The 15,593-nt window shown below is 44.7% G+C and overlaps 1 protein-coding gene across 4 annotated transcripts in view; it reads left to right on the top strand.

Annotated features, from left to right (window-relative positions):
* Positions 1 to 15,593, top strand: part of LOC129709293 (coiled-coil domain-containing protein 60-like) — a 117,326-nt gene that overhangs the window by 49,820 nt on the left and 51,913 nt on the right. For 3 of the 4 annotated variants that reach the window (XM_055655572.1, XM_055655571.1, XM_055655569.1), the window contains exons 5-6: positions 3,085 to 3,237; positions 12,249 to 12,353. In XM_055655572.1, coding sequence (XP_055511547.1) covers positions 3,085 to 3,237; positions 12,249 to 12,353 — 258 coding nt within the window. The remainder of the gene's footprint in view (positions 1 to 3,084; positions 3,238 to 12,248; positions 12,354 to 15,593) is intronic. The other variant, XM_055655570.1, reaches the window with a different exon arrangement.

Here is a 15,593-nt window from a genome sequence, read left to right as displayed (position 1 = left end):
CACCAAAGTCGGGGTCGAACCCGGGGCTCTGGTACTGTAAGCAGTGTAAGGCTGCAACTCTGCTGCTGCACCACTGCTGAAAGCTAAATTAAAATAAACTGCAGTAGTCATTTTAAGGGACGGCATAAGTGCAAAAAAAAAAGGCAGTCTTCATATTAAATTGCTGGTCGCAAAATGGACATAAGTACATCTGCGGGCATATGAAATTTCCTGCAGAAACAAGGAACTGCAGATGCTGGTTTACAAAAAAAAGATACAAAGTGCTTTAGTAATTCAACGGATCAGGCAGCATCTCTTGAGAACGTTGATAGGTGACATTTCGGGTCAGGACCCTTCTTCATACTGATTGTAGAGGGGGAAGAAAGTGGGAAGAGAGAAGTAACTTAGCAGGTCAGGCAGTGGTTCTGTTCGGATTCTCCACATTCATCTACAATCAGTCTGAAGAAGGATCCCAGCCCGAAACATCATCTATCCATATTGTCCAGGAATGCTGCTTGACCTGCCGAGTTACTCCAGCGTTTAACGTCTTTCTTTTATAAACTAGCATCTGCAGTTCCTCTTTTCTATTTATTGACGTTGGGCATGTGTTCTTTCCACCTGCTCAGTAGAACAAGTTGTGGTTGGTGACTTGTTTTTCATCGGATAAAGAATTACAATCACCTGCATTTGTTTAAGAGGATATTTTCATTAGGTTGAGGGGATGGTTTGTCTTGGTGGGATAGAATTTATCACCATGATAGAGTGCACAGTGGCTATCATTCAGTAGAAACGAGGGACTGCAGATGCTGGTTTACAAAGAAAGACGCTAAGTGCCGGAGTTACTCAGCAGGTCAGGCAGCATCCGGGGATGTTGCATCCAAAAACGACCTCAGATAGACACAAAATGCCTGAGTAACTCAGCGGGGCAGGCAGCATCACCTGAGAGAAGGAATGGGCGACCCTTCTTCAGTCTACCTGCTGAGTTATTCTCCAGAACCCTGTGTCCTTCTTGATGATCATTCAGCAGTTCTTTGGCTTGTCTCTCAAGTAATGTTTTCATGTCAGTGAACCCGCTGATCAGATAGTTTCACTGAACACCTCCGCTCAGTCCGTCTTAACCTATCTGATCACCCGGTTACTCAGCACTTCAACTCCCCCTCACATTCCCAATCTGACCTTTCTGTCCTGGGCCTCCATTGTCAGTGAGGCCCAGTGCAAATTGGAGCAACAGGACCTCATATTTCGCTTGGGTAGTTTACACCCCAGCGGTATGAACATTGACTTCTCTAACTTCAGATAGCCCTTGCTTTCTCTCTCCATCCCCTTCCCATTCCCAGTTTTCCCACTCATCTTACTGTCTACGCCTACATTCTATCTTTGTCCTGCCCCTTCCCTGACATCAGTCTGAAGAAGGGTCTTGACCCAAAAAAGTCGCCCATTCCATCTCGCCAGGGAGATGCTGCCTCACCCGTTGAGTTACTCTAGCATTTTGTGTATATCGCTGATCAGATATATCTTTCAAACCAAAGAATGTTTGCCAGACTGAATCCAAGGCTGACAAATATCAGTTATTATCAGCAGTACCAGGCAATATACATCACCACTTGCAAACCAAACATACTTTAAGTTGTGATTAATGTCAGAGGAACATAAGAATGAGATGCAGGAGCAGACCATTCAACCCCTCATGCCTGCTCTGCCATTCAATGTCCATAGCTCATCTTTCCCTCAGAAACACTTGCCTGCATTAACGCCATATCCTTGTTTCCCTTTACAACAAAACATCTACTGACCTCTCTGTGAGGCAGCTGGGCATCACTGCCCGTGGGTAGAAAACTCCAAATGTTCTCTACTCTTTGGGTAAAGAAATGTCTTCACATCTCAGTCCTGAATGACCAGATACTCATACTGAGACCGTAACTGCCCCAGCAAAACATTAACTTAACATTACCATAACATTAACTATATACCAACTCTTGTCAAGCCCATAAATATTTTGCATCGAGTCATAGAGTGATACAGTGTGGAAACAGGCCCTTCGACCCAACCTGTCCACACCTGCCAACAATGTCCCAGCTTCACTAGACCCACCTGCCCGTTTTTGGCCCATATCCCTCCAAACCTATCCTATCCATGTACCTGTCTAACTGTGTCTTAAATATCCGGATAGTCCCAGCCTCAACTACCTCTTCTGGCAACTTGTTCCATACACCCGCCACCATTTGTGTGAAAAAGTTGCTGCTCAGATTCCTATTAAATAATTTCCCCTTCACCTTAAACCCACGTCCTCGGATCCTCGATTCACCTACTTTTAGGATTTCCACTAATTCTTCAAAACTCTAGAAATTGTATCCCAGTCTCCTCAATCGACCATCTTGCCATCTCTGGATTTGATCAAGCCAACCTTCACAGCATATAGAAATAACCCACAAGGGTCTCAACCCAGGTCTTGACACGAAACTTCACCTATTTCTTCTCTCCAGAGATATTGTCTGACCCGCTGAGTTACTCCAGCATTTTGTGCCTGTCTGTGGTTTAAACCAGCATCTGCAGTTCCCCCCGACACACACATAGGTTTTAACGTTGCTTGTTCTGTCCAGTTGGTGATGCAATACTGTATCAACAAATTTATGGATTTTTTTCCTGTATGTAACAAGTTGATAAATCACTGCATTAACATACTGTTGCAGTAAGAAACCTAGCAAGTGTGAAATTACAAATTATTATTCCATCAAGACCAGTCCTTTGAAAAGTTGAGACACATTCTCATGTAGTTTTTCCAGGCCATGCACAGAATGTCTTTCTGCTCCTCTCAAGACACCCCAACCCCCGTTGAAAAATCCTTAGTAATCCTTCATCTCGTGACCGTGCATATAGAGATTTTTGAAAGGTCTCGGTTCATTCTGGCGGCAATAATGTTTGGGTGAAAAACAATCGTTCTGATGAAGATGCAAAACACTGGAAATATTCAGCAAATTAGGCAATATCTGTGAAAGGAAAAGCTGAGTTAGCTTTAAAGTTTGTGCTCTGTTATCAGCACTTTAGATCCTTGTTCTGAGGGTGAAAGCTTATGATCATCTTTTTGTGTGTTGGTATTTTGTGCAGGTTTTTTAAAACAGAACCAGTGATGTCTACACACTTGAAAGGAATTCAACGACACTCCCATAATGTGTCCAGCAAAAGAAAAAATGTTTCTGCACGACCTTACACCCCCCTATACTGTAGCTTGGTGTCGTCCAGATTTACAGACAGAGATGTGTGAGTATAATGTCAAATATTTTGACTGGGTCAATAGTTCTATGCTTCGCCGATACCTCCGCTCGGTCTGCAATAACCAACCTGATCTCCCAGTGGCTCAGTACTTCAACTCCCCTTCCCATTTCGAATCCAACATTTCTATCCTGGACCCCCTCCATTGCCAGAGTGAGGACCACCGGAAATTGGAGGAGCAGCGCCTCATATTTCGCTTGGGTAGTTTATACCCCAGCGGCATGAACATTGACTTCTCCAATTTCCAGTAGCCCTCACTGTCTCCTCCCCTTCTCAGATCTCCCTCAGCCCTCTGGCTCCTCCTATCCCTTTCTACTTCCTGCCCCCCCCCCCCCCCCCCCCCCCCCCCCCCTACATCAGTCTGAAGAAGGGTTTCGGCCTTTGCCTATTTCCTTCGCTCCATAGATGCTGCCTCACCTGCTGAGTTTCTCCAGAACTTTTGTCTACCTAACAATTCTGCATAGCTGATCTATATATTCTGCACCAGTTTTTGTATCCAATATGTTTTCTTTTAAATTGAAGACCAAAGCATTTAGGTGGAGGTCTGTGGCCAATGGAGTTTCACATGGATTGATGCTGAGACTTCTGTTGTTTGTTATTTATATAAGCAACTCAGTTATAAATGTATAGGAAAGAACTTCAGACGCTAGTTTACACCGAAGATAAGGCACAACATGCTGGAGTAACTCAGCGGGACAGGCAGCATCTCTGGAGAGAAGGAATGGGTGACGTTTCGAGGTGAGACCCTTCTTCAGTCTGACGAAGGGTCTCGACCCAAAGTGTCACACATTCCTTCTCTCCAGGGATGCTGCATGTCTCGCTGAGTTACTCCAGCATTTTGTGTCTATCTTTGGGTGTAAATGTAGATGGGTTGGTTAGTAAGTTTGCAAATGACAAAAAAATCGGTGGGATTACAGATAGTGAAGATGTCAAAGGAGAGAGCAAGATGTAGAACAATTGCAGATACGGTTGGAGAAATGGCAAGCAGAGTTTAATCCGATCAAGGATGAGAATGTGCAGTTTAGGAGTTCAAGTGTAAGGGCCAGTTACTGTATACAATTAACGGTAGGACCATTAGCAACTTTGATGAATAAGGGGATCTGGGGGTCAACGCCACAGCTCTGAAAGTAGCTATAACAAGTAGACAGAGTGGTGAAGAAGGCATATATATTGCATGCCTCCATCAGCTGGGGCATTGAGTATAAGTGGCTTTGGTTAGCCTGATGGCCCTGTCCCACGGTACGAGTTCATTCCAAGAGCTCTCCCGAGTTTGCCCTGATTACGCTGAGATTTACGGTAATGGCCGCTCGTCGGTACTCGGGGCTCAAGTGGACATTTTTCAACGTTGAAAAATCTTTACGAGTCTTCCCGAGCTTACCTGCCGTTAGCGAGTCTTCCTGAGTAACTGCCGTTAGCGTTACGAGCCGCTAAAAGACGTCGCCGAGCTCCGACGTACCCACTACGTTCATTCTCCGTGCTTACCACGAGTTGTTTTTTTTTTAAACTCGGGAGAGCTCTTGGAAAGAACTCGTACTGTGGGACAGGGCCATGAGTTTGTAGTATTGTGGGCAGTTCAGGTCATCACCGCATTTAGAATATTGTAGGTAGAGAAAAATGCTGGAGAAACTCAGCGGTGAGGCAGCATCTATGGAGTGAAGGAAATTTAGAATATTGTGTTCAATTCTGGGCACCATGTTACAGGAAATATATTGTCAAGCTTGAAAGGGTTCAGAAAAGATTTACGAGGATGTTGACAGGACTAGAGGGTGTGAGCTATAGGGAGTGGTTAAATAGGCTGGGTCTCTATTCCATGGAGTGCAGGAGGATGAGGGGTGATCTTATAGAGGTATACAAAATCATGAGAGGAATAGATCTGGTAGATGCACAGAGTCTCATGCCCAGAGTAGGGGAATCGAGGATCAGAGGACATAGGTTCAAGATGAAGGGGAAAAGATTTAGTAGGTATCCGAGGGGTAACATTTTCACACAGAGGGAGGTGGGTGTATGGAACAAGCTGCCAGAGGAGGTAGTTGAGGCTGAGACTATACCGTCATTTAAGAAGCAGTTGGGCAGGTACATGGATAGGACAGATTTGGAGGGATATGGACCAAGCACAGGCAGGTGGGACTAGTGTAGCTGGAACATGTTGGCCGGTATGGGTGAGGTGGGCCGAAGGGCCTGTTTCCACACTGTATCACACTATGACTCAATCTCATTACATGAAGGACATGGAGTTTGGGAGAGAGAGCACACTAGGCTGCCTGGACTAGAGGGTGTTAGTTATCAGGAGAGATTGAACAACTATGAATTGTTTTCTCTGGAGAGTCAGAGGGTGAGAGGAGACCTGATAGAAGTTTACAAAATTATGAGAGGCATGAATAGGATAAACAGTCAGAACATTTTACTCAGGTAGGTATGTTAACACCTACTGTAGATGTTCATAGCTTTAATGTCAGAGGAGGAAAGTTTGAAGGAGTTATGTGGGGCAAGATTTTTTACGCTGAGTTATAGGTGTCTTCAAACTCACCCTAATCCTAACCCTAATGTTAACCTGAACACATGGTGGAAGCAGATATGACAGTGGCATTTAAGAGGCTGTTAAATGGACAGGTGAATATGCAGGGACTGGAGGAATATGGATCACGTGCTGGCAGAGGAAATTAGATTAATTTGGCATCATGATCGGCACAGACTGATGGGCTGAAAGGCCTGATCCTGTGCTGTCCTATATTCTATGTACACTACTCTTGTGCTTTAAGTTCTGCTGTGTGTTTAATAATAATAATAATAATACTAACAATAACTTTATTTATAAAGCACTTTAAACAACTGCAGTTGCCACAAAGTGCTGCACATGAAAACCCATGAACAAGAAGTTATTACAAACCATTAAAAACCGTAAAACAAAGGACTATAAAGCAGTAAAAATTAAAATACATTAAAAGCACTAAAAACAGGAGCAATGTCTCAGCCAGTGTCGAAAGCCAGAGAATAAAAATGAGTTTTTAGGGTGGATTTGAAGATGGACAGTGAGGGGGCCTGTCTGATGTGCAACGGCAGGGTGTTCCAGAGTGCCGGAGCAGCAACAGAAAAGGCTCTATCCCCTCTGAGCTTCCGCTTAGACCTTGGTACCTCAAGGAGCAGCTGATCAGCTGACCTGAGGCACCGGGCAGGAGCATATGGGTGGAGCAGCTCAGAGAGGTAAGGCGGATCTGTATGTCCAGACCCCAAATCACTTTAAGGTTCTACATTCTCTAGTCTGTTCCCATTATTAAATCAATGAATTCTTACAAAGTGCTTTCTTACAAATGAAAAAAAAATCTCTCCGTCCCCAGAAATCAACTAAGGAGGCAGATGTTAGAATCTGTCTCAATCAGTCAAATCTTTTTTGGCTGCTTTTGTGATAACACATACATTTTCAATATACATATCATTCAACTTTTCAAATTGTATTTTGTTTTGAAAATAAAATTGCTGCTTCCCTATTGTACTGAATCTTTGCACTATTCATGATTTGGCCTATGGGCTCCATCAGTGCTTTAATTACACTGAAGATTCGTTCTAATCTGTTTTTATTTTTACTCCAGTTTTTCATTAATTTGCCTTATTTATCATTTTTATTTGTGAATCTAATGATTTTGCATCTTCACATTTAATTATGTGATTATAGTGTAACTTGTGATAGCCTAACAGGGAATAGAGTCAAGAGCAGACACAAAGTGCTGGAGTCACTTAGGTTAATTGGCTTGGTGTAAATGTAAATTGTCCCTCATATGTGTAGGATAGATCATCAACATGATTTGTCCACATTGTTCAGGGATGCTGGTCGCGGAATGATGTCGCTGGAGACATCTGATGTGGAGAGCGAGGGCTGGTGGAGGGGTGGGGGAACCGGGGTGCCTCCAGCACCTTTAGAGGGCTGCAGGAGATTGTCCCAGGTACACAAGATGGCCAACGAGTAGAGGAGAGGGAAATACGATGGTTTGTGGGCCGAGCTGGTCGTAGGAGCCTGAGCCAGAACCGCTCCCATAGAAGGAGCCCGCAGGAGTCTGGACGTTGAACTCGATGAAATGGCGTCACACATGGCAGCACTGCCATTATATGCAAAATAATTTCACCGTGTAATGTTTATTTGCATACGTGACAATAAATATCCATTGAACCGTTGAACACAAAGTTTGACATGAACCTGCAAGTAGGGATTAACTCCTCCACATTTCCAGTTACACTTGGTTAGTATTTCTGAACAACAAGTACAGTAAAGCTGCCTCACTGCCACTAATCTAGGAACTAAACAATCACCCAGCCAGATCTTCCAAGAGGCCAAATTTGGCAATTGGAGGATCAGTGAGTGTGTTTGTTGCCAAAAATCTGAAAGAAAGCAGTTGCAAAATATTTTGCATCTATTCCCTTTCCCGGTGTTAATGCCATTTCAGTGACCACCATGGGGAAATGCCTAAAGTCAGGTATCTGTGATATAATCAAACAGGCTGAATAGCCGAAGATAGACACAAAACGCTAGAGTAACTCAGCAGGTCAGGCAGCATCTCTGGAGAGGAGGAATGGGCTTCAGGTTGAGACCCTTCTTCAGACTGAGAATAGCCAGACAGGAGAATGAATTCTCACTGACAGCAAACCAGTAGGCTCTAACTTTGAGAAACAAATTTACACAGAGAACAGAATAAAATTTGGAGCAATTTCATGAAATTATTATTATTTTTTTTAATTAATTTATTTATTTATTTATATATTTAATTCTTTATTTCGAACAGAATAAAAGAATAAAAAGCAAGTGTGAAACAGCATACACAAAACAAAACAAGAATATTTATAAAGTGTCATAAACAATATCTATAAATAAATGAAATCGTATGTGTCTGATTAAGGTCGTAATAGAAATATAAACAAAAGTAAAAATAACAAGTATATCTTTGTTGCTTTAATGTTTGGAAAGTTATTTTTTATTTTTTTTATTTTTTTAATATTTTATTTTATTAGAAGTAAGTACAGTCATATGGCACCAAAGTGCCTAATATATATTTTCATAATACATTTTATGAACTTCTTTTTTTTTGACATTGAAAAAAGAAATAAGAAAAATAAGCAAGTGTAAAGATAACAGCAAACACAAAAAGAAAAAAAGAGTAAATGATGAAAGTTGAGAAGAAAATAGTGTAATAAAATAAAAAAGAAAAGGAGATCATTATTTATAATCTTGACCAACCCTCGTCCAGTCCTGAAACAGTTATTTTTTACAATTGTGTTGCACCATATGATTCCAAAAAAACGACGAATGGAGACCAACTCGTTATGAATTGGTCTGATTTATCCATTAGGAGGTTAGGAGGTTTGGAAAGTTAAAATTAACATTTGTATGGAATGACAAATTGACATATAGTAAGGTAATATTTTATGGTCAGAGAGAGCTGGGTTACTCAGCGATTACTTTATGTTAGAGATACAGGCCCTTCGACACACCGAGTCCGCGCCGACCAGCAATTCCTGCACATTAACACTATCCTATACACATGAGGGACAATTTACACATACACCAAGCCAATTAATCTACAAACCTGTACGTCTTTGGGGTGTGGGAGGAAACCGAAGATATTGGAGAAAACCTATTTGCAGTTCGGAGTATTCGGCAATGTAGGCTGAGCAGGAAGTGTGAATCACTGGCTGTGATGATTCATCTCCATTGGGATGTTCCTATTCATGTCACCCCCAAGAGATGTTTGAATCAAGCTCAGCCTTGATGTCCTCTTGTGACTCATTCTTGAGGAATAGTCATTCTTGAGATCGTGATACCAGAGACAATTAATGCCGTCAATACCGATTGAAAGACGACAACTCTATTGAAAGAGAAGAGCTCAAACTGGGAGAGCTTTAAGATGAAAAACTATTAACAAGAGCAATAATGCTCCGTGCTTCACAAAGGAATGTCATTAAAACTTGGCCTTGGATTTCAGAGTAGGTCAGATTGGTTTTAGTGTCATCTGTGACCCAGCCAGACACATCCACCGTTGATGCTCACTCTAGTGGCATGACAGACATTTAGAACATGTGACATTTATTTTTAAGTTTAGTTTAGTTTAGAGCTACAGTGCAGAAACAGGCCCTTCTCTTTCACATCGGCGGGACCAAGCATAGACTTTAGCTTAGTTTAGTTTTGAGATACAGCACAGAAACAGGCCCTTCGGCCCACCAAATCTGCACCAACCAGCAATCCCCACACATTAACACTACCCTACACACACCAGGGACAATTTTATATTTCTACCAAGCCAATTAACCTACAAGCCTGTACGTCTTTAGAGTGTGGAAGGAAACCGAAGATCTCGGAGAAACCCACGCAGGTACGTACAAATTCGGTAGAGACAGCACCCGTAGTCAGGATCGATCCCGGGTTACTAGCGCTGTAAGGCAACAAATCTACCACTGTGCCACCATGACAGATGTGCAGCCTGCACACAGCACAGGTTATGCATACAGAAACAAATTCTCATAAGACGGGAATCCTGTGCCATTTTGCTAAAGAACCCTGTGCCATTTGTCTTACCCTCATCTATCGCTAAGGTGTTCAATGTCTGCTTCATTCAAGTATATTCTCTTTAAAAGCTATTAATATCCTCACACCTCGGCAACCAGAACATCCATTGTCCAACCTCCCCTCACCCACTCCCCACCACATCCTCCCTCCCTCACCTCAGTTAGGTCGATATCATCTTTCTTCTCTGGAGCGCAGAAGGTTAAGGGGGGACCTGATAGAGGTCTTTAAAATGATGAGAGGGATAGACAGAGTTGATGTGGACAAGCTTTTCCCTTTGAGAATAGGGAAGATTCAAACAAGAGGACATGACTTCAGAATTAAGGGACAGAAGTTTAGGGGTAACATGAGGGGGAACTTCTTTACTCAGAGAGTGGTAGCGGTGTGGAATGAGTTTCCAGTGGAAGTGGTGGAGGCAGGTTCATTGGTAACATTTAAAAAATAAATTGGATAGGCATATGGATGAGAAGGGAATGGAGGGTTATGGTATGAGTGCAGGCAGGTGGGACTAAGGGAAAAAAGTTGTTCGGCACGGACTTGTAGGGCCGAGATGGCCTGTTTCCGTGCTGTAATTGTTATATGGTTATATGGTTATATCATCAGACCCTGGCTTAAACACCCACTTGGATTCAATCCTGAGCGAGACAAAAACAATGGCCTGACGCTTCCTTGAAGGGCATGGTTTCCCCCCTTCCCCCTAACTGAAGCGTCCACACTGCCATCACCGAGAGACCCAACAACTGCCTGAGATTCCCCACTTGGTGGCACTGGTGAAAGAAAGGACTGAGTGTACGAATGATGCCACATCTCTAATGACAGTTAAGGGCCTGTCTCACTTTCACAAACTAATTCACGACTTCTGCCGAGTTTGCCCTTGACTCATACTTGCAGCATGGTCGTCACGAGGTCGTAGGAGGTCGTAGCAGGCCGTCATGCTAGTTGTAGGTACTCGTGGCATCAAGTAGGTTGGGGCGTTTTTCTAGCCTGATGAAAAATGTCCACGAGTAAAAAAAGGTTGTGAATTAGGTTGTGAAAGTGGGACAGGCCCTTTAGCTACCAGCTTCTACTGATGCACTGTGGAAAGCATCTACTGGGTTGCATTATAGCCTGAAAATAAACACAAAATGCTGAAGTAACTTGGCTTTTCTCAGTCGCAAGAAGTGTCTTGACCTGAAACGTCACCTATTCCTTTTCTTCAGAGATGCTGTCTGTCCCGCTGAGTTCCTCCAGCGTTTTGTGTCTATCTTTGGTTGAAACCAGCATCTGCAGTTCCTTCCTACTGCATTATAATTTGGTTTGGCAACAGCTCTGCTCAAGACCACAGGAAACGACAGAGAGTTTTGGATGAAGCCCAATTGACTCTATTTACACTTCACCCTGCCTCAGGTTAGCAATCCACATCATTTAGGCCCACTCGCACACTGCTCATTCTCTCTTATCGACTCTCTCATTAGGCAGAAAATGCAAAAGCTTATAAGCAGGTACCGCCAGATTCAAGGACAGCCTGTTCACCAAAGTTATTAGACTCTTGACGGACCTCTCATAAGTTAACAATGTATTCCTGAACTCCCCTCTTCCACGTTTCAGCCCTCCTCCCACTAGTCTTACTGTCTCTGTATACTCCTGCCCCCTCCTCTGACATCAGATTGAAGAAGGGTCTCGACCCGAAACATCACCCATTCCTTCTCTCCAGAGATGTTGTCTGACCCGCTGAGTTACTCCAGCATTTTGTGTCTATCTTCTATTTAAACCAGCATCTACAGTTCTTTGTGTTCGTACCTGCCTCAATTACTCCGGCAGTTCCTTCCATACACTCACCATCCTTTGTTAAAAAAAGTAACCCTCAATTTCCTATTAAATCTTACCCCCCTCACATTAAACCTACAGTATGTCCTCTGGTCCTCGATTCCCCTACTCTGGACAAGAGATTCTGTGCATCTACCCAATTTGTTCCTCTCATGATGTTGTACACCTCTATAAGATCACCCCTCACCCCCCCTGCACTCCAAGGAATAGATTCCTAGTCTGCTCAACCTCTCCCGATAGCTCAGGGCCCTCGAGTCCTGGCAACATTCTCGTAAATCTTCTCTGCACCCTTTCCAGCTTGTCATCTTTCCTGTAACATGGTGTCTAAAACTGACACAATATTCTAAATGTGGCCATAGCTGATCTCCCAACTTCTATACTCAATACTCTGATTGATGAATGTCAATGTTCCGTTAACATTTTTGACCACCCTATCTATTTGTGAGGCCACTTTCAGGGAACTTGTGCCTGTACTCCTAGATCCTTCTGCTTTATAACACCATTAACCATTCCTCAGCCCACCTGCCCAATTGATCACAATCCTGCTGCAATTTTAGACAACCAAAAATTCTTGTGTGGTGTGTGACTTGAACTTGAACTAAATGCGTACGTTTCCATTTGATTTTCTGCACTTGCCTTCATATAGGGAACCACTTCATCGACAGCTCTGTGCTTTGAACTGGCTATTGGAGGCTGTGGCTGCTGAACCACCCAACACAATGGGCCCTGTTTCAACCTGTTGGAGTGCCAGGTAATGCTTCCTACTGACAGACACAAAATGCTGGATTAATTCAGCGGGACAGGCAGCATTTCTGGAGAGAAGGAATGGGTGACGTTACAGGTTGAGACCCTTCTTCAGACCCGAAACATCACCCATTCCTTCTCTCCAGAGATGTTGCCTGTCCCACGTGTTATTCCAGCATTGTGTCTATCTTCAGTGTAAACCAGCATCTGCCGTTCCTTGGTTCTTACTATTCTTGGATTGCCATGTATGCTTTAGTGGCAGTGGTTTAGACTGTTGCTTCATTAAACGCACATGTTTGAAGATTTCTCCTGGAGCCCCTGATGATACACTGCACACACTGCAGTTGCATAGTTCAAGCATCAACCCGCAGAGCTAATTTCTTGTTCCTGATGGGTTTTCCACTGTTTAGTGTAGTGATACAGCGCGGAAACAGGTCCTCGGCCAACCGAGTCCCCGCCGACCTGCGATCCCCACACACTAACATACCCACACTAGAGACAATTTACAATTTTACCAAACCAATCAACCTACAAAACTAAGGTACACAAAAATGTTGGAGAAACTCAGCGGGTACAGCAGCATCTATGGAGCGAAGGAGATAGGTAACGTTTCGGGCCCAAACCCTTCTTCAGACCTACAAACCTACATGTCTTTGGAGGAAACCGGAGCACCTGGTGGAAATTCACGCAGGTCACGGGGCAAACGTACAAACTCCGTACAGACAGCACCCATGGTCAGGATCGAACCCGGGTCTCTGACGCTGTAAAGAAGCAACTCTACCGCTGCGACATCATGCTGTCATCAAATGGTGCTGCCTCACAGCACCTGAGATCTGGGTTCAATGCTGACCGCGGGTGCTGTCTATGTGGAGTTTACACATTCTCCCCGTGACCGCGCGGGTTCCTCCAGTTTCCACCCATATCCTAAAGACATGTGGATTTGTAGGTTAATTGGCCTCTGTAAATTGCCCCAATGTGTAGTGTGTGGATGGGAAAATAAGATAACAGAACTAATGTCAATGGTGGTGGAGACTCGGTGTGGCAAAGGGCTGGTTTGTATACCATATCGTTCAAACAATTCTAACCTAATGTGGTCCATACAAACATATGTGCCCCCTTCTGGAGTAACATAACACAGACTTAACTGTGAAGGACACAATGCAATACCGTTTTTTTGTCATTTGAACCTCACATGAAGTTCAAACGAAATTTGGTTTCTGCAGCCATACAAGAAAAGAACCAAGACACACCCCAACACAATCCACACAAACATCCATCACAGTGAATCTCCTCCTCACTGTGATGGAAGGCAAAGTCTTGTCTCTCTCCTGCTCTCCATTCTTCTCCCGATGTCAAATTCAAAGTCAAAGCCCCCGACGGGCGCTAGCAAGTCCCGCGGCTGTTTAAGCCGTGCCGGGCGATGTAAGGCCCTGCTCCAGGTCACCTTCAACCCCGCAATTCGGACGGGAGAAGTCGCCGTTGCCGGTGCTCCGTAAAGCAGTCTCCCACCAGGTGTCACCATCCACCGGAGTCGGGTCGCAGCAGCGCTGGAGTATCTCAGCAGGTCAGGCAGCATCTCTGGAGAACATGGCTAAGTGATGTTTCAGGTCGGGACCTTTCTTCAGACTTTGCCAATTAATCTACAAACCTGTACGTCTTTGGAGTGTGGGTAGAAACCAAAGATGCTGGAGAAAACCCACACAGGTCACGGAGAGAACGGACAAACTCCGTAAGGCCAGCGCCCATAGTCAGGATCGAACCCGCGTCTCAGGCGCTGTAGGCCAGCAACTCCACCACTGTGCCACCTTGCCACCCAAGGCAGTGCCGACGAAGGAAGCATTTTACAGATCACCTGTACTCTGTCTTCAGCAACTATCCAGAGTCACCTGGTGCACGTCATTTCAGATCCCCTTCTCAATTCCACACTGACCTGACAGTCAAATACAAACTAAAACACAGGAACGGGCCCTTCAGCCCACAATCGTTGCGCCAAACATGATGCCAAGTTAAACTGATCTCATCTGCCTGCACATCATCTATATCACTCTATTTCTTGCGCTACCCGGACGTGGCACCAACGGATGAGAAGTCGAAGCACAGAAATGGAAGCCAAATAACCGAATGGAAACAAAGCCGAAACGCCAACTAACCGAAAGGGGAGGGGGAGAGAGAGAAGGGGGAAGAGAGAGAGAGAGAGAGAGGGGAGAGAGAGAAGAGGGGAGAGAGAAGTGGGGGACGGGAATGTGGGGGCAATCTGAAACCAAGCGCCAAGTTGTAAGTGGGCAAAGGTGCGCATCCCTCGGGACAGCCCCCACTCTCCCACGGCCACCCTCCACGGGCTGCGGGTCGGGTGGAGCGGAGGTTTGGGACAATGTTCATCCCTCCCCAGTGATGTGATGGATGTGGGGGTCTGGACCAATCGCCGACAAGTCTCGCCCCTCCCGGGAACGTCATGTCCGTTATTTGACTTTTCTGTTGAGCGGCAGTCGGTCCGTTGGCTTGTAGGTGCCACTGCCTTTCGGGTAGGTGGCGTTTCTGCTCAGCGGCCACTCAGTTAGTTGGCCTTTCGGCGTCCCGCCCTTTCGGTTAGTTTGCATTTAGCCGTCCCACCCTTTAGGTTAGTAGACGTTTCGGCTTTGTTTCCATTCGGTTATTTGGCTTTCACTTCTTTGCTTCAACTTCTCGTTCGTTGGTGCCATGTCCGCACGTGATTCCTTGCACCTCCATGTGCCTATCCACGGCAATGTATTCCAGCCACGTACCACTGTATAAAAAACATCCGCAAATCTTAATTAAACTTTCCTCTCTCTCACCTTATAGCAATGTCCTCTAGTATTGGAGATTTCCACCGTAGGAAAAAGGCTCTGACTGTCTACCTTATCTATGCCTCATATTTTTACTAACTTCCATCAAATCTCCCCCTCAACCTCCAATGTTCCAGAGAAAACAATCCAAGTTTATCCAAACTCACCTGGTAGCTGAAACCCTCTAATCCAGGCAGCATTCTGGTGAACCTCCTCACCACCCTCTCCAAAGCCTCCACATCCTTCCTGTAATGGCTCGACCAGAACTGTAGGCTGTACTCCAAATATGCTTGAACCAAAGTCTTATAGAGCAGCATCAGGACTTCCAGACTCTTGTACAATGTCACTAGCAGAACAACACCTTGTGGCGGCTCCTAAGGGTCGTCCCATTATACTGCCGAACCCCTCGGCACAGGAGTGGTGCAGTCCGGAGGCGGTCCTTA

The sequence above is a fragment of the Leucoraja erinacea genome, chromosome 25, assembly GCF_028641065.1.
Source record: "Leucoraja erinacea ecotype New England chromosome 25, Leri_hhj_1, whole genome shotgun sequence".
NCBI classification, from domain to species: Eukaryota; Metazoa; Chordata; class Chondrichthyes; order Rajiformes; family Rajidae; genus Leucoraja; species Leucoraja erinaceus.
This window is presented reverse-complemented; position numbering and strand designations above follow the sequence as displayed.